At 47.5% G+C, this 25966-nt stretch overlaps 1 protein-coding gene across 2 annotated transcripts in view; it reads left to right on the top strand.

The window, feature by feature from the left end:
- The window catches only part of CRTC3 (CREB regulated transcription coactivator 3), a 171106-nt gene that overhangs the window by 100341 nt on the left and 44799 nt on the right, over positions 1–25966 (top strand). The window contains exon 5 of one of the 2 annotated variants that reach the window (XM_073568578.1): positions 8450–8512. The exons of the other annotated variant lie outside the window; for it this stretch is intronic. Coding sequence (XP_073424679.1) covers positions 8450–8512 — 63 coding nt within the window. The remainder of the gene's footprint in view (positions 1–8449; positions 8513–25966) is intronic. 2 annotated transcript variants of the gene reach the window in all.

The raw sequence follows: 25966 nt of genomic DNA, 5'->3' as shown, positions 1-25966 counted from the left end.
TAGAATCCTTGTTTTCTCTGCCGTGAATGTAGCAGTGGGCAGAATGCAAAGCTGTGTATAACCTGCCCACATCCCTGATTAGCAGCTTCCTGTGTATACTATGTATTGTTAGCAAGCTGCCCATCTTTGCTGGGGGTGTGGTTATATAATTAGCTGGACTGGCCTGCACATGAGACCTAGTCCTCTAGTGATAATCTCCTGCAGATAAAACACTGACTGTATTGAAACTACAACATGCAGCCAAATAAGCATCACATCACTGGAATCAAGCTCTCTAGCTCTGTATTTTCTAAATTGCATCTTACGCCATTTCGCCATCTCTGGCAGCACATGACACATGTAGATAAATGAAGATAAATTCTGGCTGCCTGTAGTCACCATTAGTTTGAAAGTAGGATACCTTGTGGGGAGATGTTATGAGCTCCTAAGCGCCCCAAGGACGATGACGGCTGCAATGATTTTATTTATAATTTGGCGCTCTGTACTAGAGAAGCTATCTCCTGGCTGCTGCGCCTTAATGCATTAATCAGAATGTTTAATCGAAAAAAACAACCAAAAAAGGCGAAGACTCCCTTTAAAGGGCTTGAGCCGCAGCTCTTTTCTGTTTGATCTGACATTAAGAGACAGGTAAGACCATTGCCAAGGATACTTCAGCATTACCTGCCAGGCATTCAATGGTCACGTCATTTATCCTGTATTACACACACACAAAAAAGTCTCTCTCCAGGCTGAATGTCCGATCTGGCAGAATAAAGCCACCGCATTAACTTTTTTCCAAAAGGTTAATAGGAGAGTGTCAAACAGCACATGCTCGTGATCCCTGCCGATTGTGCATACACCTTGGCTGGAGTGCAAGTTGTATCGTTGGCACCACTCGCTTCCATTGAACGTCTCCAGATATCCAGTGTAAATAGAAGAGCGGTTTAATCTGCTTCTGAAGGTACTGCTACCACTGACGTGGGTGAATGGGTGCACACGTCTGCTGGAAACATCCCAGTGTCTGTGCTCTCGTTTGCAGCTACCCTTCAGCTGGGAATCGTGCCCTGATTAGCACTTTTGATGAACCCCTAGGGGGAGCAATTGTGCTAATTAGTGATCAGGTCCACGGTTGTGAAATCTGCATTGCCACTTGCACCTTGTAGATCCGGGAGTCTTGATGCCACTGGCTTCCCATACTGTGGGTACTGAATGCCACTTGTGCTAAGTGTATAATGAGTGAAGGGCAGACCTCCTCCAGACACAGGTATTACATCAGCACCTGAAATCGGAAACCTGTCCCTGCTTACACGTTCCTAGTTGAACTTGCCCCAAGAAAACAGTGTGAAATTTGCCAAAGCTTAAATTTCAGAAATGACACGTCACAGACTGGCATCCATTCGGCTGGCTTGTTTAGGTTCAGAGTCTTCTTACCACTTGGTACTTGTAGTCCTGCCAGTTATTTTATTATTTGCCCCATTCATATAATCAGGCATGTAGATTGACACATGATGTCTGTTATTTTGCTGGTGATTAATGCTGTTTTCCTCCGCAGGTTACATCTATGTGTATTTCTGATTGTATTGTGTGCATATCTGTATAATTGCTCTCATACATATGTTTGTGATTCTTTGCATGCTTTTCTCTCGTTCTTCTCCTTTATTTTCTCTGTTTCCAGTGTACTAACTGCTGCCCTTGAGTTTCCTGCCCCAGTCTCGCGTCATCGATTAAACAACCTGCAGTCGGCGGGGGTGTCCTCCTACCTTCGGCTCTGGACACGTTTGCGTTGTGGTCTTTGTCTCCAGATGTTGCATTCGATGTGTCTCTAGACATCGGTGTAAACTAGTGTACAACATTGGCCGGAATACTAACGTTATTCATAGTAAATCATTCAGCCAGCTTGGAAAGGGCCTCTGTATGAGTTGATGTATAGCAGCGAGGTGATTGTGGTTTGCTGTTGGCAGCTTGGAGATGATTTTTGTTTACAGAGGACTTGAATGGGGTCAACGGGTGCAGTTCCTGGAAGTTTCCTACAGTCGGAGATCCTCCCTGCAGACGTTGAGTCATTATTGTAGATTTTTTTGCGTTGGTTTGAATCATTACTACTTCATAGGCCTACAAGAGAGATGTCATGAAGCGCCCTTTCTGGTAGGTCTGTGGTCTGTTTGACCGATGTGTAGCTAGTTTTCCTTATGTGGATGATGTCTTTTAGAGAAGTATAGGCTTTTCTCACTCAGTAGCCCTTTTATAATGTTACACTTAGGGTATGATGAGGATGGTTTAAGATGGTAAATAAATGGGCAACCACATTTTTAATATTTTCAAAAATGGTCTTCACCCCCCCCCACCCTCTTTTTAAGCCAACGTGCGAGACGTTTGAGTGAACTCCAAGTAACCATTCATGTAAAAGCTGCATATGTTTCATGGCATTGTGGTTGTATAGTTAATGAGGGCTGCAAAGACCTTGATGCTGCTCCAATGCCAAGTTCACACGTGGATATTATAGGGGCGGTTGTGAACCGCTTCAATAAAACTGCTGCAACTTTAGACCCATATTCCTAATAGCAGCACCATGAGGCCTGGTTAAGACTCATATTTCTATGTATCTACAACATATTACCCAAGGTCTCGTGATCTAAGCTTGATCCTCATAGGGATATAGAAGTTGTAGGATTGAGTTAAGGGTCGGCAGTCTGGGCACTGCGCATTTGTATATAGCCATGTGGACCTGGCCCTAGGATGATATTGCGTTCCTTTTTCTTAATGTCTTGTCATGTTGGAACCTTGTCTCTGTGCCAAATTTTCATTTTTACGCTTTTTTTTTTTTTTTTAGCACCCCCCTGTTAAATTTTTTTTTGTAGACATAGCCACACAAGGGTTTGGTGTTGTAATTTGGATTGACACCAATGTACTGGAAAATTGGCACATGTACATCACTTGTAAAAGTACCTGTGAATGGGTTAAGGAAAGTCACTGGAAACTTTCTGGTCTTTTTCTGACTGTGGGGTACATATGGCTCAGACAACCTGACCACCATGAACCTTTTTGTTAGGCATCAGGTTTCTGCATCTGCTCTGCAGGAATCCAGAGCCTCACATTCTGCGGTCTCCTGCAGTCTATCTACCGCAGAGGAGATTGCTTTGCAGCAGATCGCTCCAGAGACTAAGTCCCTCTGTTCTCCTACTGGGCATGCACACGAGACGATCTCCCATTGGAGATCGGGAGTCATGTGCCCAGGTCCTGCTCCAGATCTCATTGGTCCATCTCGGAGATCTGGAAGCTTCCGGAAGGTCCCGGCTCTAAAAAGTGCGCATGACCGTTTGGCCATGCGCTAGTATAGTCTCTAGTTGCTATTGTGTGAATGATGATGGATGTATGAACCTGCGAATGACTCATTAAGATCCCCTTCCTTTTGATATTACGAATGTGTACAGGGACTTAGATTAGAGCCAGCGCGTGGCAAGCCTCAAGCCACTACAGCATCATCCACAGTGCTAGCATCCGACATTGCTCCTGCTTCCTTGCTTTGTTGACTAGCGGCAGTCTTCTACGCCGCGCTGCAGTTGCAGCCCTCTCTGGCGTCTGCAGTAGCGACCACGCACGGTAGGTCTAGAAGGACGCAGCTCCTCTGTCTTGGGTCCTGCTCCTGTGACCAGATACTGTGTGCATTTACCTGAGTCCTGTGACACTAACAGGCTCAGCCTTTTGTGTTTACCTCTGCTGATATCTCTGTGAGCAAGGAGAGATTGCTTACTGCACTTTGGTGACGTTCAACCCGTGCGCGATATACCGCCATATTGTGCGTCTGCCAATACCTAGCAGCGGTGTAACACCTACTGCACGGTGGACCACGAGCGGCGAACTCACTTTATTTTTATTTAGTGTGTTCCTCCATTCCTAACATTATACTAGCGCCAGGGTCTGGCTAGTAATGGCAGATCAGCAGCAACTACTACAGTACATTCGGCAGCTAGAGGGCCGTTTGGCTACTCTTGAGAGTGCTATCTCAGCTGCGAAGTCTACTGAGGCTGCTGTACAGGCAATCGCAGAGGCGGTTTCACGTATGTCCACGTCCTCCCCTGCGCCGACAGTTTCCCGCCTCCTGTTGCCCTATAAATTTTCAGGCGTTTGTGCCTCCTGTAGGGGTTTTGTGAGTCAGTACTCCATCCAGCTGCAGTTACTGGCTGCGCGATTCCCTACGGAACAGGCTAAAATGGGGTTTATTGTTTCCCTACTGTCGGGCAGGGCGTTGGAGTGGGCCATGCCACTATGGGAGCGTGGTGACCCAGAGGTTCGGACCGCTGCTCAGTTCTTAACATCTATCAAGCAGGTCTTCCTGGGACCACGGGTCACGCACGATACCTCTTCAGCTACTTGCATTAACTCGGGGATCTCTCTCGGTTAGCCAGTATGCCGTTCGTTTTCGGACACTGGCTTCCGAGCTGGAGTGGTCTGATAAAGCCCTCATCCCTGGGTTTTGGAGAGGTTTAGCGGAGCATGTTAAGGATGCTCTGTCTACCAGAGAGGTTCTGGTAAGCCTGGAGGAGCTGATTGCCATTGCCACCCGAATTGATCTCTGTTTTTCGGAGCGCGGGCTGGAGCGTGCTCAGACCAGATGGAAGGTTACTTCGGCTCCCAAACTTTTTGAACCTCCGGAATTACCCGAGCCAGAGTGTTCACCCCCAGAGCCCATGGAGTTGTCTCCCGCCAGCCTCGAGGTGCGTCCGGCACGAAGTCCCACTCGCGGTTACCACTGTCGGCACTCTGTTCCCCAGGATAACAAGGCCCCGCAATGGCCAAACTCTGTGCTGCCGGCCAAGACCTTTGTCCCCCCTCGCCTTCGGCCGAAGGTTCTCGTGTGGGCACACACGTCCAGGTCAGGTGGTCTCTGTGGCTACATGCAGACCACAAGACTCCTGGCAGGGTCTTATTGGTGGCCGCACAGGGCTCGGGACACTAAAAAAAAAAATATATATTCGGGCATGTGACTCTTGTGCTCGGAATAGCTTCCTTAAACAGAGAGTGAGGACGCCCGCCGACACACTGCGGCGTTCCACTACTACTTCTGCTCCTGGCAATTTTTCCGCTCCCGTTGTCTCCCATGTGTCCCTTCTTAAACCTGGCGATCTTGCCGCCTCTGATACCTTCCACGTGTCCCGGTTTTCCGTGTCACCTGCCGGGACATCAGACTTGCCTTCGGACGAGCCTGAGGCCTATGCCTCTGATGGGCACAAAGTGGTGGATTGGAAGGCTCAGAGGGGAGGGGGCCCTAGGAGGGGGAGTAATGTTAGGCATCATGTTTCTGCATCTGCTCTGCAGGAATCCAGAGCCTCACATTCTGGGGTCTCCTGCTGTCTATCTACTGCAGATGAGATTGCTTCGCAGCAGATCGCTCCAGAGACTAAGTCCCTCTGTTCTCCTACTGGGCATGCTCACGAGCCGATCTCCCATTGGAGATCGGCAGTCATGTGCCCAGGTCCTGCTCCAGATCTCATTGGTCCATCTCTGAGATCTGGAAGCTTCCGGAAGGTCCCGGCTATAAAAAGCGCGCATGACCGTTCAGCCATGCGCTAGTATAGTCTCTAGTTGCTACTGTGTGAATGATGATGGATGTATGAACCTGCAAATGACTCATTAAGATCCCCTTCCTCTGATATTATGAATATATACAGGGACTTAGATTAGAGCCAGCGCGTGGCAAGCCTCAAGCCACTACAGCATCATCCACAGTGCTAGCGTCCGACATTGCGCCTGCTTCCTTGCTTTGTCGACTAGCGGCAGTGTTCTACGCCGCGCTGCAACCCTCTTTGGCGTCCGCAGTAGCGACGCCGCACGGTAGGTCTAGACTGGCGCAGCTCCTCTGTCTTGGGTCCTGCTCCTGTGACCAGATACCGTGTGCATTTACCTGAGTCCTGTGACACGAAGGCTGGTTTCACACTAGCGTTTTTTAGCGCATCGTGCGCGTACATGCGCATGCGTCCTGGTCCCTTATCTTTAACATGGGGGCGCATGGTCTAGCGTTTGCACGTGTTCGTATGCGGTTTTTGTTGTGTGCGCCCAGGCATGCCAGACGCAACCTGTTGCAATTTTGGTCCGTCCGATCGGTCTCAAAAAAAAAAAAAACATGCGCACGGAATGCGACAAAAAAAAAAATCACATTAGTCTATGGGAACGCAGATGTGCGCATGGACATGTGCACGTCAGCATTTAAAATCACATGCGTTTTAAGAGTCAATATGGCTACAAACTGGTTAAAATGCATGCGCATAAAATGAGCAAACGCATTCAAAACGCTTGATGCGTTTTTTGTATGCGTTTGGACTGCGCACGCAGCGCAAAAAAAAGCTAGTGTGAAAGTAGCCTAACAGGCTCAGCCTTTTGTGTTTACCTCTGCTGATATCTCTGTGAGCAAACAGATTGCTTACCGCACTTGGGTGACGTTCAACCCGTGCGTGATATACCACCATATTGTGCGTCTGCCATTACCTAGCAGCGGTGTAACACTTACTGCACGGTGGACCCCGAGCGGCGAACGCACTTTATTTATTTTTATTTAGTGCGTTCCGCTGTTCCTAACACTTTAAATACAAAAACCACGACCCTACAATGATTTATTAAAACCCTGCAAAGACTGGGTGTTACAGCGATGGCTAATATTGGCTGTAAATGAAGCTAGTCTTTGTTGTAAAATGGGCATGGTGGAATTATTAAACTTCTCCACTCCGGTTATAGACGTGGCATTTACAGGGTATAAAAGGCATATGTGCTTGCTAGATTCCTACCCTGCAGAAATAGGACTAATGGCTATTTTAGCTTTTTTTTTTTTTTTTTTTTGTGCTAAATCAACTTGAAGACGGGTTCCCGACAAATTTTATTCCTGAAACCCTTCTAAATATATTTTATGTAGTTGTATTAAATTTCTTGCTGATTATGGTTGTTGCCGATTTTCAGCACCAATTCAGTCCTCTCCTGGGTCAATTGACTTGAAAACGAACGCGCCAGATCACATGGGTTTGTGTGGCCCGGGAGTCGCTCTCGCACTGTAAGTCTATGGAGCTTCTCTGTGTAAGTTCTGAGACTCCATAGGCTTACAGTGGTGGAAGTAGCACCGTCCCAATACAATGCAGAGACCGTATAATCCGGCAAAGGTGAGGAGCGCTCACATGAGCCGGAAGACACCAGAGCAGCCCTGAAAACTGGGGTCAGGAAGGATTTTAATACAACACCACATGACCGATATATCTGCAGAGTTTACGTAGTTAACCTTTTTGTCAGAAGTGCTTCTTTATTACAAGTGCATATTTTTTATTTTTTTAACTTGGCAAATGTCACATTCGTCTGCTTGCGCCATGTTATTCTTTTGCACTCATTAGGAGGGGCATAAACTTGGAGCTAGGGACTGAGACAGAGCAGGAGGAGACCTATACCCTGACCTGGCTCTGTTTGGTAAAAGAAAGTCTTCCTGGCAAGTAAACTATCTCCATAAAATAATTTCCAGTGAGAGAGGTCAATAGTGCAGCTGGTCTCTGTGTCCCACGCTCTGGATCCCTGGTGTCACAAGTTCCCATTGGCAACCACTTCATTGCCAAAGAACGTTTTGTGAGTGCAAAAAAAGTCCCAAAACGCAGAAAATTCTGCTCTTAACACTGTGAAGCCCAAATAAAGAACACAGCTGAATGTCTGAATATGCAGACTACTGTCAGCCAACCTTTTTTTTTTTTTTTTTTTTTTTAACCTCTGTTTTGGTCAAACAGGGGAGGTGACCATCAGCTGGGTCAGATAATGCTGCTCCTTCAAGCAATGTATCTAGTTTAGAGCAATAATATGGAGTTATCGGGCAGTAGCACCTTGTGAGGTTGCCCAGGGATTGTCTGTTGCCATTCATGTAGTGACCTCCAGTAATCCTTGCCGATCTATATCGGATGTTAGGAGAGAAGACCTTCCATGTTTTTCCCTGGAATCTTACAATAGTTGACACTCTTTTATTGTCCCATGCTGTCTGAGGCTAATGATCACTCCTACTGTAGCCTGAATTCCTATTGTGCTTCCCCCTCCAGTATAATTTTAGGCCCCCATTCCTCTGCTGACACTAATTTCAATATGAACCTGCTTAGCTAACTTCTGCCTTTAAGCACTGGAAACACTTGCAATGCAACGCATTGGAAGACCTTCCGAGAAACTTTATTTTTCTTCCCCAATCTTCACATCTTTTCTCATAATCAATTGCCACAATTCCCAATTTAACATGGTATCACTCTATTTTTTTTTTTTTTCAGTTCATTTTTTTTTTTTCCTGCAACTTTTCTCCATTCGCTACTTATTTTTTTTTCTTCTTCGCCCTCTTTAGTGCAGTTTTCCTTTCTTACAGCACTAATGTGGTACTACAGTGTGCACAATTTTTAAATTGGGATTTTAACTGATGTGAAACATTTGTTCCCTTTCCCCCTCACCCTCCTCGCTTCTGTCTCTGAAGGCAGCATGCTACCTGGAGTGAAGAGAAACGGCCAGGATTTAGACTATTGTCTGCTCTCAACAGGTGAACCATGTTACATATACTTATTGATAACGTTGGGCGAAAAACAAAAGAAAAATTCCGTAATAAAGTGAATTGCGCAACAGTGATTTTTTTTTTTTTTGTTTTACTTTGGGTTTTATTCTCTTGGGTCAATTCTCATAATTTTTTTTTTTCTTCCAAATAAAACCTTGGCAAAAATTAATTGTAGACAACTGGCATATGTCACAATTGTTTCTGCAATTTGATAAAAAGTGGAGCAAATTTAGGCAGAAATGTACTTCAGACCATTACTAGAGTGCATTATTCTTACAACCTTCTAAAAGATGTGCAAAATTCATAAAGGTGTTTGCCTATTCATATATCTGGCACATTTTACTCTAGCGGACTTTTGATCAAGACTGACAAAATGCCACGTTTGATGCATTCCTCTGCTATAACATACTGTATTGCTATATCACCTTGCCTGCATTTAACATTCATGCCCTCAATATTGAGCGTAACTTCTGGAAAAAAAACTGATACCCAAGGCGGAGGAGCAAATGTGCTTGAGGCTAACTGTGTTCTGATTGCTAAACTTTGGGGATGGAGTTTTCACTTAAAGGGAATCTGTCACCCCTTTTTTGAGATATCATATAATGATATCATTCAATTGTGTGTCACTTAAGGATTCTCTTCGTACTTTTGCTTCCCCCTGACCCTGCACCTTTCATGCATAAATACCTTTTTAACTCGGTTCAGATGTATGTAAACTGCTGCTGTCCGGTCCGCTGGGCGGGGCTTGCGCTACACATTTCTTCTTGTGTAGAGCAAGACAGGGAGGGGAGGAGCAGTTAAGCCCCGCCCAGTGGTCCGGACCGTGGCAGTTTACATACATCTGAACCGATATAAAAAAAGATATTTATGCATGAAAGGTGCGGGGTCAGGGGGAAGCAAAAGTACTAAGAGAATCCTTATATGTGACACACAATTGAATGATCTCATTATGATATCTCAGAAAAGGGGTGACAGATTCCTTTTAAGTGAAAACTGCGAATAAAGATTGCACAACAACCACAAGACAGATTTCATCAACCAAGGTATCAATCTAATCAGTATAACTGCACAGACTTGACACTGTAGTTTTATTTAGCATACCTAATTCTGCTGACAGGTTTCCTTTAATGTACTCTCCAACCGCCACCACCTCTGGAATACATCGCCACCTTCTATCAGCCACTTTTTTTTTATTATGCAGTGAGCACAGTGTGAAAAAGTTCAAATGAATGTAGTACAAGGACAGCCAAGGTTTACCATAGTAGAAGCCATTGATACTTTAATTTCTGCACATTTTTCACTGTTACTTCTTTAGGGGTAAGTCCACATATAGGGGGATGTCTCAGATGTTGATGGTCTTTAGGCAGGTAGGGGGCATTGGAGGTATCTACCATTATACCATGAAACTGGGCTGAAATGTTTGCCCAGCGCCGTGATACGCTGGTATCTGCTACATTTAGAGAACTGTTGCAGCTTTCGTATACACTGCTCAAAAAAACAAAAAGGGAACACTGTAGATATTACTGAATGAAATATCGCAGCTGCAAATATTCATTACATGGTGGCTCGCGTTGACAACAAGAAAACCTAAAAATGATCAATGTAAATCAAAATTAATAATCCATGGAGGTCTGGAATTGGAAGGATACCCAAAATCAAAGTGGAAAATCGTATTACAGGCTGATTTAACTTCAGTGGAAATGCCTCAAGACAAGAAAATGATTCTCAATTGTGTGTGGCCTCCATGTGCCTGTTTGACCTCACTACGACACCTGGGTATGCTCCTGATGAGTCGGCGGATGTTGTCATGAGGGATCTCCTCCTGGACCTGGAATAAAGCATCCTCCAACTCCTGGACAGTCTGTGGTGCAATGTGACATTGGTGGATGGAGCGAGACATGATGTCCCAGATGTGTTCAGTTGGATTCGGGTCTGGGGAACGGGCGGGCCAGTCCATAGCTTCAATGCCTTCATCTTGCAGGAACTGCTGACACACTCCAGCCACATGAGGTCTGGCATTGTCTTGCATTAGGAGGAACCCAGGGCCAACCGCACCAGCATATGGCCTCACAAGGGGTCTGAGGATCTTATCTTGGTACCTAATGGCAGTCAGGCTACCTCTGGCGAGCACATGGAGGGCTTTGTGGCCCTCCAAAGAATTGCCACCCCACACCATTACTGACCCACTGCCAAACCAATCATGCTGAAGGATGTTGCAGGCGGCAGATCGCTCTCCACAGTGTTTCCAGACTCTGTCACGTGCTCAGTGTGAACCTGCTTTCATCTGTGAAGAGCACAGGGTGCCAGTGGCGAATTTTCCAATCCTGGTGTAATGTGGCAAATGCCAAGCGTCCTGCACGGTGTTGGGCTGTGAGCACAACCCCCATCTGTGGACGTCGGGCACTCATACCATCCTCAAGGAGTCGGTTTCTAACCGTTTGTACAGACACATGCACATTTGTGGCCTGCTGGAGGTCATTTTGCAGGGCTCTGGCAGTGCTCCTCCTGTTTCTCCTTGCACAAAGGCTGAGGTAGCGGTCCTGCTGCTGGGTTGTTGCCATCCTATGGCCCCCTCCACGTCTCCTGGTGTACTGGCCTGTCTCCTTGTAGCGCCTCTGGGCACTACGCTGACAGACGCAGCAGTCCTTGCCACAGCTTGCGTTGATGTGCCATCCTGGATGAGCTGCACTACCTGAGACACTTGTGTGGGTTGTCGACTCCGTCTCATGCTACCACGAGTGTGAAAGCACAACCAACATTCAAAAGTGACCAAAACATCAGCCAGGAAGCATTGGTACTGAGATATGGTCTGTGGTCCCCACCTGCAGAACCACTCCTTTATTGAGGGTGTCTTGATAATTGCCAATAATTTCCATCTGTTGTCTATTCCATTTGCACAACAGCATGTGAAATTGATTGTCAATCAGTGTGGCTTCCTTAGTGGACAGTTTGATTTCACAGAAGTTTGATTTACTTGGAGTTATATTCTGTTTAAGTGTTCCCTGTATTTTTTTTTTTTTAGCAGTGTATAATGAAAATTCAAAGATATTCAAGAGGAGGGCGTAAATAATTATTTTGCGTTTTGACAGTGGGTCTTACCATTTTACTTATTTACCTTTTATGTAGCCAGTTATTTGCTAGATGTGAAGAGTATACAGAGGAATAATAAAGCCACACATACGCTATCATAATAAAATGTACAATAAAGGGGAATCAAGGCTGATACAACCACATTAGCCACTAACGCTGCAAAGCTCTGCAAAGTTGATGATGTGAAAGAAAAGCATTTGTGGACAAGGCCAGAGAGATTTAAGGTTTAGGATAATCCCTACAGGGGAAGACAAACCAGTTTTAATTATTTACATCTTATCATGGTGTTTGCTAACTCAGCTAATAATTAACTGCAGTAAAAGTGATTCTCTTGGCATGCTGTCCCTTCTGCCTAAAACTACTGTATAGGTTTAGCATACTTCTACTAATTCATTAATACTATCAGATTACAAAAGCCAAATGATCAGATGCCAAGTAATAGTCTGGAATATGCGGCTAAAATTGAACTCAAATTAACTATTTAGACACTGCTGCGTAGCTGTGAATCATTAGGCTACGTTCACACTTGCTGTTTGACATTTCGTTTGCCTCTAGTTTTTAAAACAACAAAAGGGAATTGATGTAAAAAAAAAAAACAGATTTGTTGAATCATTTATTTAAAAGGGAGCAGCAAGTGCACACTTCAGATTGTCTTCCCTCTGTTTCCATTACGGCTATGTGCCCACGTAGCGTTTTAAACCGGACACTCAAAACCGGACTCCTTCCCAGAAAACGCGAGTTTTTTTCCGCGTGATTTTACCGCGATTATGTTTGCGTTTTTACCGCGATTTTCGCGTGCGAAATTCAAGCACTTTCCAAGCGATTTAAAGCATCGCTTGGAAAGTGATTGACAGGTTGGTCACACTCGTCAAACATAGTGTTTGACAAGTGTGACCAGCTTTTTACTATTGAGGCCGCCTATGCGGCCTCAATAGTAAAAGAATGTTAAAAATGATTAAAAAAATAAAAAATTGGGGGAAAATTTACCTTCCGACGTTCCCCGCAGCCTCAGCGACGCTCCCGTTCCCAGCGATGCCTTGCGAGACCTGTGATGACGTTGGTCTCGCGTTGCTATAGTGATCTCACGAGACCGCTAGAGTAACGTGAGACTACGTCATCACAGGTCCTTACTACAAGGCATTACTGGGAATGCTGAGGCTCGGGAAGGCTGCGCGTGACGCCAGAAGGTAAATATACCCTGATTTTTATTTGTTTTTTTTTGTTTTTGTTTTTTTTTACAGGGGTATGGTACCCAGGGCCTGGAGGACAGTCTCCTCTCCTCCACACCGTGGGTACCATGAGATGCTTAACTTTGCGCATGGTGGGCATAGCCACATGCTGGAAGTAAGCGGTTCTCATGCATTCCTATGGGTGCGGAATCGCGGCAATTTGCGATTCCGCAAAAAATGAGCATGCTGCGTTTTTTTCCGCGATGCAATTCCGCCTCGGAAAAAAGCGCAGCATTAGCACAGCATGTGCGGAATGCCATAAGAATGCATGGGGTGCGTTTTGTACGAGCTTTTTAAACGTCTTTGCGCCGAAAATCGCAGCAAAAACGCTGTCAATTTAGGCTGAGTTCACACGTGGCGTTTTTTTTTCGCGTTAACGTGGCGGTTTTAACCACGAAAAATAAGCATCCCATGCATTCCTATGGGATTCTGCAATGCTGTGCTAATCCTGCGGTTTTTACGGCTGCGGAATCGCTTCGCGGTAAATGCAGCATGCTCATTAATTTCGTGTAATCGCGTCGATCCCGCACCCATAGGTATGCATTGTTATGCTTACTTTCCGCATGTGGCTGTGCACACCATGCGAAAAGTAAGCAGAACATTTGCGGGATGGTACCCACGGTCCGGAGGAGAGGAGACTGTCTTCCGGGCTTTGGGTACCATATCCCTGTAAAAAATAGAATTTAAACTAAAAAATATTGTTATTCTCACCTTCCGACGTCCCGCGCAGCGTTCCCGCCTCTCTCCACGCTCCCGGTCCCAGTAAGCCTTTGCGAGCGATGACGTCCGTTCTCGCGGGATCGCGAAGTCTCGCGGTTATTCGCGATGACGTCGCGCGAATGACCGCGAGACCTGACATCATAGCGGTAATTGTCGCAAAGAATTACTGGGACCGGGAGCGTGGAGAGAGGCTGGAAGGCTGCGCGGGACGTCGGAAGGTGAGAATAATTTTTTTAAAAAAATTTTTTTACATTCTATCTTTTACTATTGATGCCGCATAGGCGGCCTCAATAGTAAAAAGTTGGTCACACTCGTCAAACACTATGTTTGACGAGTATGACCAACCTGTCAATCAGTTCTCCAAGCGATGCTACAGATCGCTTGGAAAACGCTAGCAATTCTGCAAGCTAATTACGCTTGCAAAATGCTAGTTTTTCCGTGGGAATTTAAAATGCGATTTTCCCGCGGAATGGAATTCCGGAATTCTCGCGGTAATTTCTGCGAGAGTTCCGCTACGTGTGAACCCAGCCTTACAGTGGGGGAAAAAAATCGCATCATGCCAGACTTTAAGATTTTTCTTCCCTTTCTAAAAACTGACACTTAACTAACAAACAGAACCTAGAATAATCAGTGGGGACCCTCTGTTTCCACTTTGCATCATTCTACCAAATATCTGTTTTTGACATTGGTTTCCTTGGACTGTTCCTAAAAACAGAACAAGGTCTGTATATTGCAAATCCATGTAAAAAATAAAAAATGTCTGATCTAAATATATTACAATAAAAGGTGCAAAAAAAAATATCAAAAAATTGCACTTTCATGTCTGCATATATACCTGTTCCGGACTAAGGTCTCTTTCACACAACCGTGTCTTCGGTTCGTGTGGTGACAGTTTGCACACGTACCGGAGAAAAGTGAATGGGTCTGTGCACATGTCAGTGTTTCCATGGACCGTGTGACTCGCATGTAGACATGTCTGTTTTTTTTTACCGGCAGCATAGACCTCAAAACGTCCCGCACTCGTGCACACGGATAACACACTGGGATGTCATCCTTATGACACTTGCCAGCTCCTGAGAAGCCGTAAGCGCTGTTCCTCGACAGCAGGTGCTGAAGACAGCTTTCATCATTCTCCCCTGCACTGCTGGTGATCAGTGCAAGCAGATGAGTGATGAGCATTGTATTCAAGTGAGAAGAGTGACAGCAGGCTGCTAATGGGACTAATACGATATATACTCGTGTATAAGCTGAGATTTTCAGCCCATTTTTTCATGCGCATATTCATGAGTGTAATGAGCGGTATCACATGACTGCTGAAGGCAGGAAGGGAGACCGTGGAGAAGCGGGGCTGCTGCTGCAGAGACCGCACCAGGGGAGGTAAGTATAGCAATATTCACCTGTACGGGGTGTCCATCGCTGCTCACCGCTGTCTGCTGCATCCTCTCTCTGTGACTGCTTAGGCAGCAGGGGGCGCGGTGACGTGGTTAGTGCGCGCTGCGCCCTCTGCTGCCTGAAAGTCACTGACAGACGACATGGCAAACAGCGGTGAGCAGAGATGGCCCCCAGACAGGTGAGGTCCTGAGCAGGAGAGGAGAGTATAGATTTTTTTTTTTTTTTTTTTTTGCAGCGTATGGGGGCATAATATATGGAGCATTTTATGGGGGCATAGTCTATGGGGCAGCATATGGGGGGCATAATCTATGGAGCATTCTATGTGGCCATTATTAACCTTTGTGCAGCATTATATGGGGTATATTTTGTATGGCGCATCTTATGGGGCCCATCATGAACTGTATGGAGCATTACTTGGGGCTTCTGATTCAATATGGCTATTCAAAAACATTTAACCTACTGATGTCTCAATTAATTTTACTTTTATTGGTATCTATTTTTATCTTTGAAATTTACCAGTAGCTGCTGCATTTTCCACCCTAGGCTTTATACACGAGTCAATTTTTCCCAGTTTTTTGTGGCAAAATTAGGAGGGGGTCGGCTTATACACAAGTATATACGGTACGTCCATCAGCCTATAACTGCTGCCGCTCATAATAGTGACAGCAGGAACGGCTGATGGGAATATTCCTCACCAGCCACCTGCGCAATAAATAAATGAAAAATCTGGTGTGGGTTCCCCTGTATTTTCCACAACCAGGCAAAACTTACAGCTGGGGGCTGCAACCCCTCACTGAAATCTCAGGCTCACTGAAATTCTCACTGTGATCTGCTGCGAAGTCGCTAAGCTTGAACTGCGGGGACCTCATCACTGACTGACTTTTTCCCACGGTGCTGAGGTCACCGCATTTCAGCCCTGCTGGGAACATGGCTTCACTGACCGGTTGAAACCACGATGTCACCGATGGTCAATGATGCTGTGCTCGCAACAGCTCATTCATCAGTGGTTCTCGCCTGGACGGTTGCATCTTGACACCGTCCAGGTTGAAAACTATTTCTCCCCCAGACATGGCTTGCGGCATGGGACAAAATGACGGAAAGGTGAGGGATAGTGTTGTTTTTTTTTTTTTAAATTTAGGTTTGTTACAGAAGACGAGAGATTCAGTGGAAATAGGCATTAGGGGAGTATAACTTTGTTATTTTTAAATAAAAATGGAAGTGTGTTTTGTTTCTAATAAAGGACTTTATACTTGCTGTTCCTTTATTTACCATGTAACTATACATGATGATGTATACCATGTAACTATACAGGATAATTAATGGATAGGTGTCTTATAGATGCCTCTCCATTACTAAGCCGTGGGCTTGATGTCACTGGACAATACAAAGGTGACATCAACCCCACAAATCTGAACCCCACTTGCCACCGCTACAGAGCAAGTGGGAAGATCCGGGCAAAGTGCCAGAATTGGCTCATCTAATAGATGTGTGTTTTCTAGGCAGCTGTGTGCTGCTAAATTTAGGCTTGGTGGGGTATTGGATATTAATTGCTCCTTACCAGCCTGAGAATACCAGCTATCAGCTTTAGTAAGGCTGGTTGCAAAAATGTGGGGACCCCACGCCATTTTTTTTTTTTTTTTTAAATAAGAAAATGTTTGGGTACCCCTCTATTCTTGGTAACCAGCCTTGCTGAAACTGACAGCTGAGGGTTGCAGCCCCCAGCTGTGAGTTTTGCCTTGCTGGCTAAAAAAAAAAAAAAAGTGTGAAACCGGCCTAAGGGTAATTGGTTTAATTTTTGTTTCATTTTTATTTAATAAAGCAATAGTATGCATAAAGATATAGCTAATCACAGAAATCTGCTTTTTTTTCTCATCCAAAATTGATGAGTCATTATCAAAATTCTCAATTTTAGGTAAAATCTGTTTTCAGTAATGACACACTTTCCCATTACTGAGATAGGAGCGAGGAGCTCTGCATCTAGCCCTCCCTCCTGTCTACATTGTATCTGTAGTAATGCCATCTCTTATCTAGATGGAATCTATTCAATAGCAACTCTCATCAATTTTGTCCGAGAAGGAAGCAATTTTCTCCTTCGTCTCATTGGGGGACACAGAGACTGTGGGTGTGTGCTTCTGCCGTCTGGAGGCCGACACCAAGTGTACAAAAAAAGAGTTAGCTCCTCCTCCGCCGCATACACCCTCGCCCCTAGGCCGGGCGTAACTCAGTTTTTGCTTAGTGTCTGATGGAGGCACACGCAGTCTGGAGCTCCAGACTAGATTTTTCTTTTTTTTTTTTTCCCTTTTTTTCTATGAAGATAAGACAGGGGCGACGGATCCTATAGAGAGGATCCGATCTCCCCAAATCATCAACGGGCGACCACGTGTGAGTAACCCTCCACGTGTCCTCTCCCGCACCGAGGGACACATCTGGGACTTTTTGCCAGACAACTATTTTTTTTTTTTTAAAAGAGGGGCAACGCGTCCTGATAAGAGGATTCGGTTTCCCCATAACTTCATCAGGCGAGCACGTGTGAGCAGAACCAGGGGTCAGCCTCCACGTTGTTCCTCTCCTACAACAACAATGTATGGAGGCCCCTTCCACCCCTTGGTAGTGAGTCCAGGGGCTGAATTGGAGGCGCAGGTGAGCCGATCTAGTTTGTGGACGTGGCGAGTACAGGGGGAAGAAGCCGGTACCAGAAGTCCCTCCCCCCCCCCCCCCCTGCCGGGGATGGAGCCCACGGCGGATGGCCCTGCTCACCTTTAATATTTGGGGGATCCGCTCCTGGAGCGCACCGCAAGTTTGCCCCGGTGTGTAATGGTAGCCAGAGTGGCGTTGCAACCGGACGCCGCACACCGCGTGTACCGGAGTGCGGCCGGAAGCCCGCCGGCGGCCGCGGCCCCGCTGCAGGAGGAGGTCCGTGACTATCGCGCGAGGCCGCGCGCCGACTTCCGGTGGTAGCCGGAAGTCCCGCCCACTGACGTCGGGGAGACGCGCTGTATAGGAGCAGGAGGCCTGGGGGTCAAGGGGTGGAAAACGGCGGGCGCACAGGTCCCGGAGAGGAGACTTCCGCCCTACCACCTCGCGTCCACGCATCCGGAGCTTCCCGGGGTACTTCAAACAGGAGTGGGACCCTGCCGGTGGGTGAGTGTAACTCCGTTTGGAGAACCGCACTGGTTGTCAGGGAAGGGGTTACCCTCCTCCTCCTTCTACCCTGCCTTCAGCCTGTGCAAGTATGTCTGCCAAAGGGAAAGCTCACTCTTTCCTTTACGCGGTTTGCGTGTCCTGTGGGGTCAGGCTGCCAAAGGCACAGGCGGGTAAATATTGTGAAGCCTGTGAGTCGGAGCGCGCCCAGGAGCCCCCCACTGTTTCTGAACCCAGGGGTCAGGACCCCCCGGAATGGGCGGTGTCCTTATCGCATTCTATGCTGTCCCTCACAAGGGCAATTGAATCCCTTCAAGGCCCGGGCAGGAACAAGGATGGTGGTCTGCCAGCGGAAGAGAGCTCGTCCTCGTCTCAGGACCCTCCAACCATTAGAGGTCGCTCCAGTACCAGGCAAGCTCATATCAAAAGGGCTCGTTCCCCGTCGGCCGGGCCCTCCGGGGCTTCGGCGGCGGGTATTAGGGCATCCCGTTCCCCGTCGCTGAGCTCAGGGAGCGATCAGGATGAAGGAGAGGAGGAGGAGGCCTGGAATCTAGAAAGCCTGGGGTTCCAGGACTCGGTGGACAGTCTCATTGAGGCAGTCAACCAGACATTAGAGATCGAGGACGAGGTGCCCACAGCCTCAGGTCACAAGGTCTCTTTCAAGAAATCCAGGCGACCACATAGAAGGTTTGCCACGCATCCGGAGTTTGAGGAGCTAGTCCAGAAACATAGAGAACACCCGGATAAGCGTTTTGCAATGCAAAAAGCGCTGCAAGCAAAGTATCCGTTTCCTCCTGAGCTCCATAAGGGTTGGGTAGAGTCGCCAGTAGTGGACCCACCGGTATCACGTTTAGCATCAAGATCGCTATTGTCGATACCCAGTGTTTCTTCTATAAAGGACCCAACTGATCGCCTCATGGACGGGCTTGCCCGCTCGGTATATGAGGCAGCAGGGTCGGCTCTGGCCCCCTCCTTTGCGGCAACTTGGGTGGCTAAAGCCATGGTTTCGTGGGGGGACGCTCTGTATAAGGCCCTCCAAGACAGGGATCTGCCCGCGGAGGTCTTGGAGGTGGCAAATCAGATATCAGGAGCGAGTGATTATCTTGTCAGCGCTTCACTGGACGCGGCCGAGTGTTCGGCTGTTGCGGCAGCGAATGCGATCGCCATTAGGCGTGCATTATGGCTGAGGCTGTGGAAAGCGGATTCTATCTCTAAAAAATCCTTAACCTCATTGCCTTTTCAGGGCAATCGGCTGTTCGGTGAGAAGCTGGACAAGCTTATCTCAGAAGCCACAGGGGGGAAAAGTAGTTTCCTCCCGCAGCAGAGAAGTTGCCCGGCATTCAGGCAAACGCAGAGGCGTTTTCAACCCTTTCGTAGCCCCTGGGGGGGGACTTCGGCCAGGGCATACTCCTCCGCAAACGATGGCCAGAGTAGGGAAAAGCAAGCCTCTTACAGGGCCAATCCGCTGGGTAGAGGCCGAGGCCGTTTGCCCAGAGCGAGGGGGGCCAGGTCCCAAAAACCTCCAGCTAAATGACTGGAGGCGCTCCGTACCTACGGACGACAGAGTGGGCGGACGCCTACTAGGGTTCAGCCACGTTTGGGTCGCAGTGACACGCGACACTTGGGTGGCAGAACTAATATCGTCCGGGTACAAGATAGAGTTTGTCGGACGGCCACCACAGCGATTCTTCCGTTCCCGACTTTCCAAGACAGATTCGCAGGCGGAGAGTTTGTTACAGGCTATAATGACGCTACAGCGCAAAGGGGTCATCGCCCCAGTGCCGCAGGGCGAAGAGTCGCAGGGGTTTTACTCCAATCTGTTTTCGGTCCCCAAAAAAGACGGGACTGTGAGGCCAGTACTGGATCTAAAGATCCTGAACAGATTCATCAGGGTCAGGCGATTCCGGATGGAGTCCCTCCGCTCGATCATTGCAGCCATGGATCCAGGGGAATTCCTGGCCTCGATCGATGTGCAGGATGCATATCTGCATATTCCGATATTTCCCCCACACCAGAGGTTCCTGCGTTTTGCGATCGGAGGACGTCATTTCTAATTTGTGGCTCTGCCCTTCGGCTTAGCCACTGCCCCCAGAGTCTTTACAAAGATAATGGCGGTGGTTATGGCCATCCTGCATGCACGGGGCATAACGGTGTTACCTTACCTGGACGACCTTTTGGTAAAGGGGCCGTCGTTTCAGGAGTGCCAGGACAATGTCAGTATCACTCTGGATACCCTGGCCCGTCTTGGCTGGTTGATCAATCGGAGCAAGTCGTCCTTGTTTCCAGCCCAAAGAATCGTGTTCCTAGGCATGATTTTCGACACCTCCCGGGGGCTGGTGATCCTCCCTCAGGACAAGGCGCAAAAAATCAAGCAAGGGGTACGGAACCTTCTACAGCCGGGCACCAGATCCATCCGGTACGGCATGAGTGTGTAGGGCAGAATGGTGGCGGCGATGGAAGCAATCCCGTTTGCCCAGTTCCATCTCCGTCCGCTTCAGCATGCGCTCTTGACAGCATGGGACCGGAGGCTGCTGTCTCTCAGTCATCGGTGCAAGTTGTCTCCGCTGGTACGAGGTTCACTCCGGTGGTGGACTCGCGACTCGTCTCTGGTCCAGGGGAAACCCTTTCCCCCGGAACAATGGTTGGTGGTGACGACCGATGCAAGCCTGCAAGGTTGGGGAGCAGTTTTCCAGAGTCACATAGCCCAGGGGCGGTGGTCCGTTCAGGAGATAGTTCTCCCGATCAACATTCTGGAGATACGGGCAATACGATTGGCCCTGCAACATTTCCAGTGTTTCCTGAGACACCGGCCGGTGCGCATCCAGTCGGACAATGCTACAGCAGTAGCATATGTCAACCATCAAGGGGGCACGCGCAGCCAGGCAGCCATGCGCGAGGTCGGACTGGTACTGCGTTGGGCAGAGAAGAACCGCGTGGTAATTTCAGCGGTGCACATTCCAGGAGTCGAAAACTGGGCGGCAGATTTTCTCAGCCGACAGGGGGTCGCGGCAGGGGAATGGTCCCTGCACCCCGAGATCTTTCAGCAGATCTGCCAACGGTGGGGGACACCAGACGTGGACCTTATGGCATCCAGAGAGAATGCCAAAGTACAAAGGTTTGTCGCTCGATCCCTCGATCCGCAGGCAATCGCAGCAGACGCTCTGGTGCTCCCGTGGAGCCAGTTTCGTCTCCCGTACTTGTTCCCCCCGCTGCCGCTGCTTCCAAGAGTTATCAGGAAAATAAGGAGAGAGAAGGTTCCAGCAATTCTGCTGGCCCCAGACTGGCCCCGGCGGGCCTGGTATGCAGATCTGGTCCAACTAGTGGTGGACGTACCCTGGCGTCTTCCAGATCGGCCGGACTTACTGTCCCAAGGGCCGATCTGCCATCCGAACTTAGGGGCCCTGTGTTTGACGGCGTGGCCATTGAATCTTGGCTGTTAACACAGGCAGGATTCAGGCGCGATGTGGCGGCCACGATGGTGAGTGCCCGAAAGCCTTCCTCGGCGAGAGTATATCATCGAACTTGGGAAGTTTTTTTCCGTTGGTGTAGGGATCGTGAAGTGGCTCCTCTGGTTTTTTCGATCCCCAACGTACTGGCTTTTCTACAGGCAGGGCTGGACGCAGGGTTGGCTCCGAGTTCGCTCAGAACGCAAATCTCGGCCCTGTCGGTGCTTTTCCAACGAAAAGTCGCTTCCGTCTGGCAGGTTAGGACGTTTATGCAGGGGGTCGCACATTTAGTACCCCCCTATAAGGCGCCGACGGAATCATGGGACCTGAACTTGGTGCTCAGGGCCCTTCAGGAGGCTCCTTTCGAACCATTGCAAGAGGTCTCCTTACCTTACCTGTCCAGAAAGGTCGTTTTTCTAGTAGCTATAACGTCTATTAGGCGGGTTTCGGAATTGGCGGCCTTATCTTGTAAACCGCCGTTCCTGACCTTTTATAAAGATAAGGTAGTTTTAAGGCCAGCTCCTCCCTTCTTGCCGAAGGTTGTGTCTGCATTTCATATCAACGAAGACATTGTCTTACCCTCGTTTTGCCCGGCACCGGTGCACAGGGTAGAGAAGGCTTTGCACACCCTGGATCTGGTAAGAGCTCTTAGAAGGTATGTGACAAGGACAGCGCCATTCCGCCAGACAGACTCTCTATTCGTGGTTCCAGAGGGGCGGCGGAAGGGGCTCGCTGCGTCCAGAGCGACTTTGGCCAGATGGGTTCGCCTGACGGTCCAAGAAGCTTATCAAATCAGTGGCACGCCGGTTCCGGCAGGGATCAAGGCTCACTCGGCACGGGCAGTGGGTGCCTCATGGGCACTGCGACACCAGGCTTCAGCGGAGCAGGTATGCAAAGCAGCTACCTGGTCCAGTTTGCATACGTTTGTCAAACATTATAACGTACATACCCAGGCATCCTCGGATGCAAGCCTGGGAAGAAAGATTCTCCAGGCAGCAGTTGCGCACCTCTAATCAGGGGCGCAAATTAGCATGGATTGGGTGAGCTAAGATCCCGCCCAGAGGACTGCTTTAGAACGTCCCACAGTCTCTGTGTCCCCCAATGAGACGAAGGAGAAACATGGATTTTTGTGAGTACTCACCGTAAAATCCTTTTCTCCGAGACGCTCATTGGGGGACACAGCACCCACCCTATCAGCCAGTTGGCATTTACTTATTTTGAGTTATACAAATCCTTGTACAAAGTTTAGGGTGGCCCCCTTTTTCAGACATATAGTTTCTTGCCTGAGTTTAAGGCGCGTTCTCCTACTGCTTATGCACTAAACTGAGTTACGCCCGGCCTAGGGGCGAGGGTGTATGCGGCGGAGGAGGAGCTAACTCTTTTTTTGTACACTTAGTGTCGGCCTCCAGACGGCAGAAGCACACACCCACAGTCTCTGTGTCCCCCAATGAGCGTCTCGGAGAAAAGGATTTTACGGTGAGTACTCACAAAAATCCATGTTTTTCTGATAAGTTAGATTACAGTGTTGCTTACTTTTATGTGTACTATTGATTTCTGAAATTATTAAAACCACTGTTAGTTTAGAGGAGGCCCTTTCCCCAGTTTTCACGTTAAATGTTAATTATGAAATAATGGCTACCTAGCTGTGTAAAAGTTATTTTTCAATTTCTCCTCCAAGACGATACTAGCCTGTAAAATTTGTAAACAAAAAAGAATGAGCATCTAATCCATATGCAAATAGTATTTTATTGAATATATTCATAAGTTATAAAAAAAATTTATTTATTTTTTATATAATTTTTTTTTTATTTATTTAAAAATGTGAAGGACACAAGACATAAGGTCCGACACAGTTACTATAATTACAGATCAGGGAGACAACCTTATAATATCTTCACATATACCAATGGTACCAGACAGTCATTTATGCCACTTTAGATGTACATATACCGTATATACTAGAGTATAAGCCACCCCCCCCCCCCCTAATTTTGCCACAAAAAACTGGGAAAACTTATTGACTCGAGTATAAGCCTAGGGTGGGAAATGCTCCATAGATTATTCCCCCATATGCTGACCACATAAGAAACTCCTTAGATTATTCCCCCATATGCTGCCCCCATAAGAAGCTCCTTAGATTATTCCCCCATATGCTGCCCCCATAAGAAGCTCCTTAGATTATTCCCCCATATGCTGCCCCCATAAGAAGCTCCTTAGATTATTCCCCCATATGCTGCCCCCATAAGAAGCTCCTTAGATTATTCCCCCATATGCTGACCCCATAAGAAGCTCCTTAGATTATTCCCCCATATGCTGCCCCCATAAGAAGCTCCTTAGATTATTCCCCCATATGCTGCCCCCATAAGAAGCTCCTTAGATTATTCCCCCATATGCTGACCCCATAAGAAGCTCCTTAGATTATTCCCCCATGTGCTGCCGCTGCTGCATGTAAAAATAAAAAAGACATACTCACCTCTCCGTCGCTGGGTGTCAGATACTCACCTGTCCTGCGTCCATGGCTGCTCACCGCTATCTGCCACGTCATCAGTCAGTGACGTTCAGACTGCAGGGGGCGCGGCGCGCACTAATCACGTCACCGCGCCCTCTGCTGTCTGAAGTCACTGACCGATGACAGACAGCAGCAAGCAGCCATGGACGCAGGACAGGTGAGTATCGCTATACTTATCCATCCTGACGCTGTCTCTTGAGCCGCCAGCTTCTCCGCGCTGCCTCTTCCTGCGTTCAGCGGTCATGTGATACCGCTCATTAAAACTCATGAATATGCGCATATGCAGGAGTTTTAATGAGCGGTGCCACGTGACCGCTGAAGGCAGGAAGAGAGCGCGCGGAGAAGCTGGGGGCTCAAAAGATAGCGTCAGGACGGGTAAGTATGACCTGACACCCCCGTCCCCCCTCCCCCTCCGACCCCCCCCCCGGTGTATATGACTCGAATATAAGCCGAGAGGGGGGACTTTCAGCCCAAAAAAGGGCTGAAAATCTTGGCTTATATTCGAGTATATACATATAGCATGTGCCAAACTAGTATCCACACACAATCTATTAGAACAATCTGTATAGTATAAAGGGTCTCACCCGAAAATATCTGTGTTACCGGTCACACCAAGCAGCCCCAAAAGCAGCCTGTAAAATTTTAGGTTCTGGTTTGTGCTGCATCTTAAGATTTTTCAGTGAAGGCATATACTTCTTCCTCTGTATGCAATTGACCGCTCATAAGTAGGCAGCAACATAAGGTAAAAAAAAACCTTGCCCCCACAATAGCTTAGAACAGACTTCAGAATTTCTACTGTATGATACTTGACACACAGCCCTGCACCCACTGCATAGCTGTCTGGATTACAAAGTGGTGGGAGTGGAGCAGAGAGGAGTCTGACTGCATACACATTTTAGCCTTCACCTCAGTGTAGGGGGATGGGCAGCAGAGCGTTGTCTGATTACAAACGCAGCTGCACCACTGCTTTCCAAGTGTAGTTAACTCTGCTGTACTGTCCCCTCTGTACTGTCCCTCCTTCCACACTGACTGCTGGTGAAAGTTGTTGGTTATCACACACCTCTCTGCTCAACTCCTAGCACATTATTACACACAGCTCTTTAGTGAGACCAGGCTGTCTTTACATGTCTTGCACAAGAAAAAGCCTGTTCCAAACTATTGCGAGGCGTGGTGTTCTTTACCCCTGTATGACTTCTCCATTTGATTGGTCAAGGTCAAACAGGGGAAGAAGTACAAATCTTTGGTAAAGCTCCTTTGGACGTTACTTAAATTATAACCTAATCCGTACAAACTAATCTTACCACACTGAGAGGAGAACTTAAAACTAAATAATACTCAGCTCTGCAGCCTCTATTCCGTGATATAGCCAGGTTAACACTCTAAAATTGTTGAAAGGTCCTCTTTATACATGGGATCCAGAATGACACCGGCTTTTTTGCATTACTGACTCCTTCGGCTAGCTGGAAAGAACGTACAGTGGGTATGGAAAGTATTGGAAAGGCTGCTTCTACTCAGTACTGAGCAAAGGGTCTGAATACTTATGACCATGTGATATTTTAGTTTTTCTTAATACATTTGTACAAATTTCTACACTTCTCTTTTTTTCAGTCAAGATGGGGTGCAGAGTGTACACTAATAAGAAAAAAGTGAACTTTTTTGAATTTACCAAATGGCTGCAATGAGCCAAAGAGTGAAAAATTTAAAGGGGTCTGAATACTTTCCATACCCCCTGTATGTGGTACAAAGTTTAGTTTTTTCTTTTTTTTTTTTTTTTTAATTTTTTTTAACCTTATTACTTTTGTTTTTTTTAATAAGTTTTTGCATATGCACACAACACAAGTTGAGCACATTGTGATAATGAATCACTTGATGGCTTCTTCCAGGGAATGTTTGGGAACTGTAGCCAGACCTTTCT

Source organism: Dendrobates tinctorius, unplaced genomic scaffold, assembly GCF_039654945.1.
Source record: "Dendrobates tinctorius isolate UK_male_01 unplaced genomic scaffold, ASM3965494v1 ptg000022l, whole genome shotgun sequence".
Lineage (NCBI taxonomy): Eukaryota > Metazoa > Chordata > Amphibia > Anura > Dendrobatidae > Dendrobates > Dendrobates tinctorius.
This window is presented reverse-complemented; position numbering and strand designations above follow the sequence as displayed.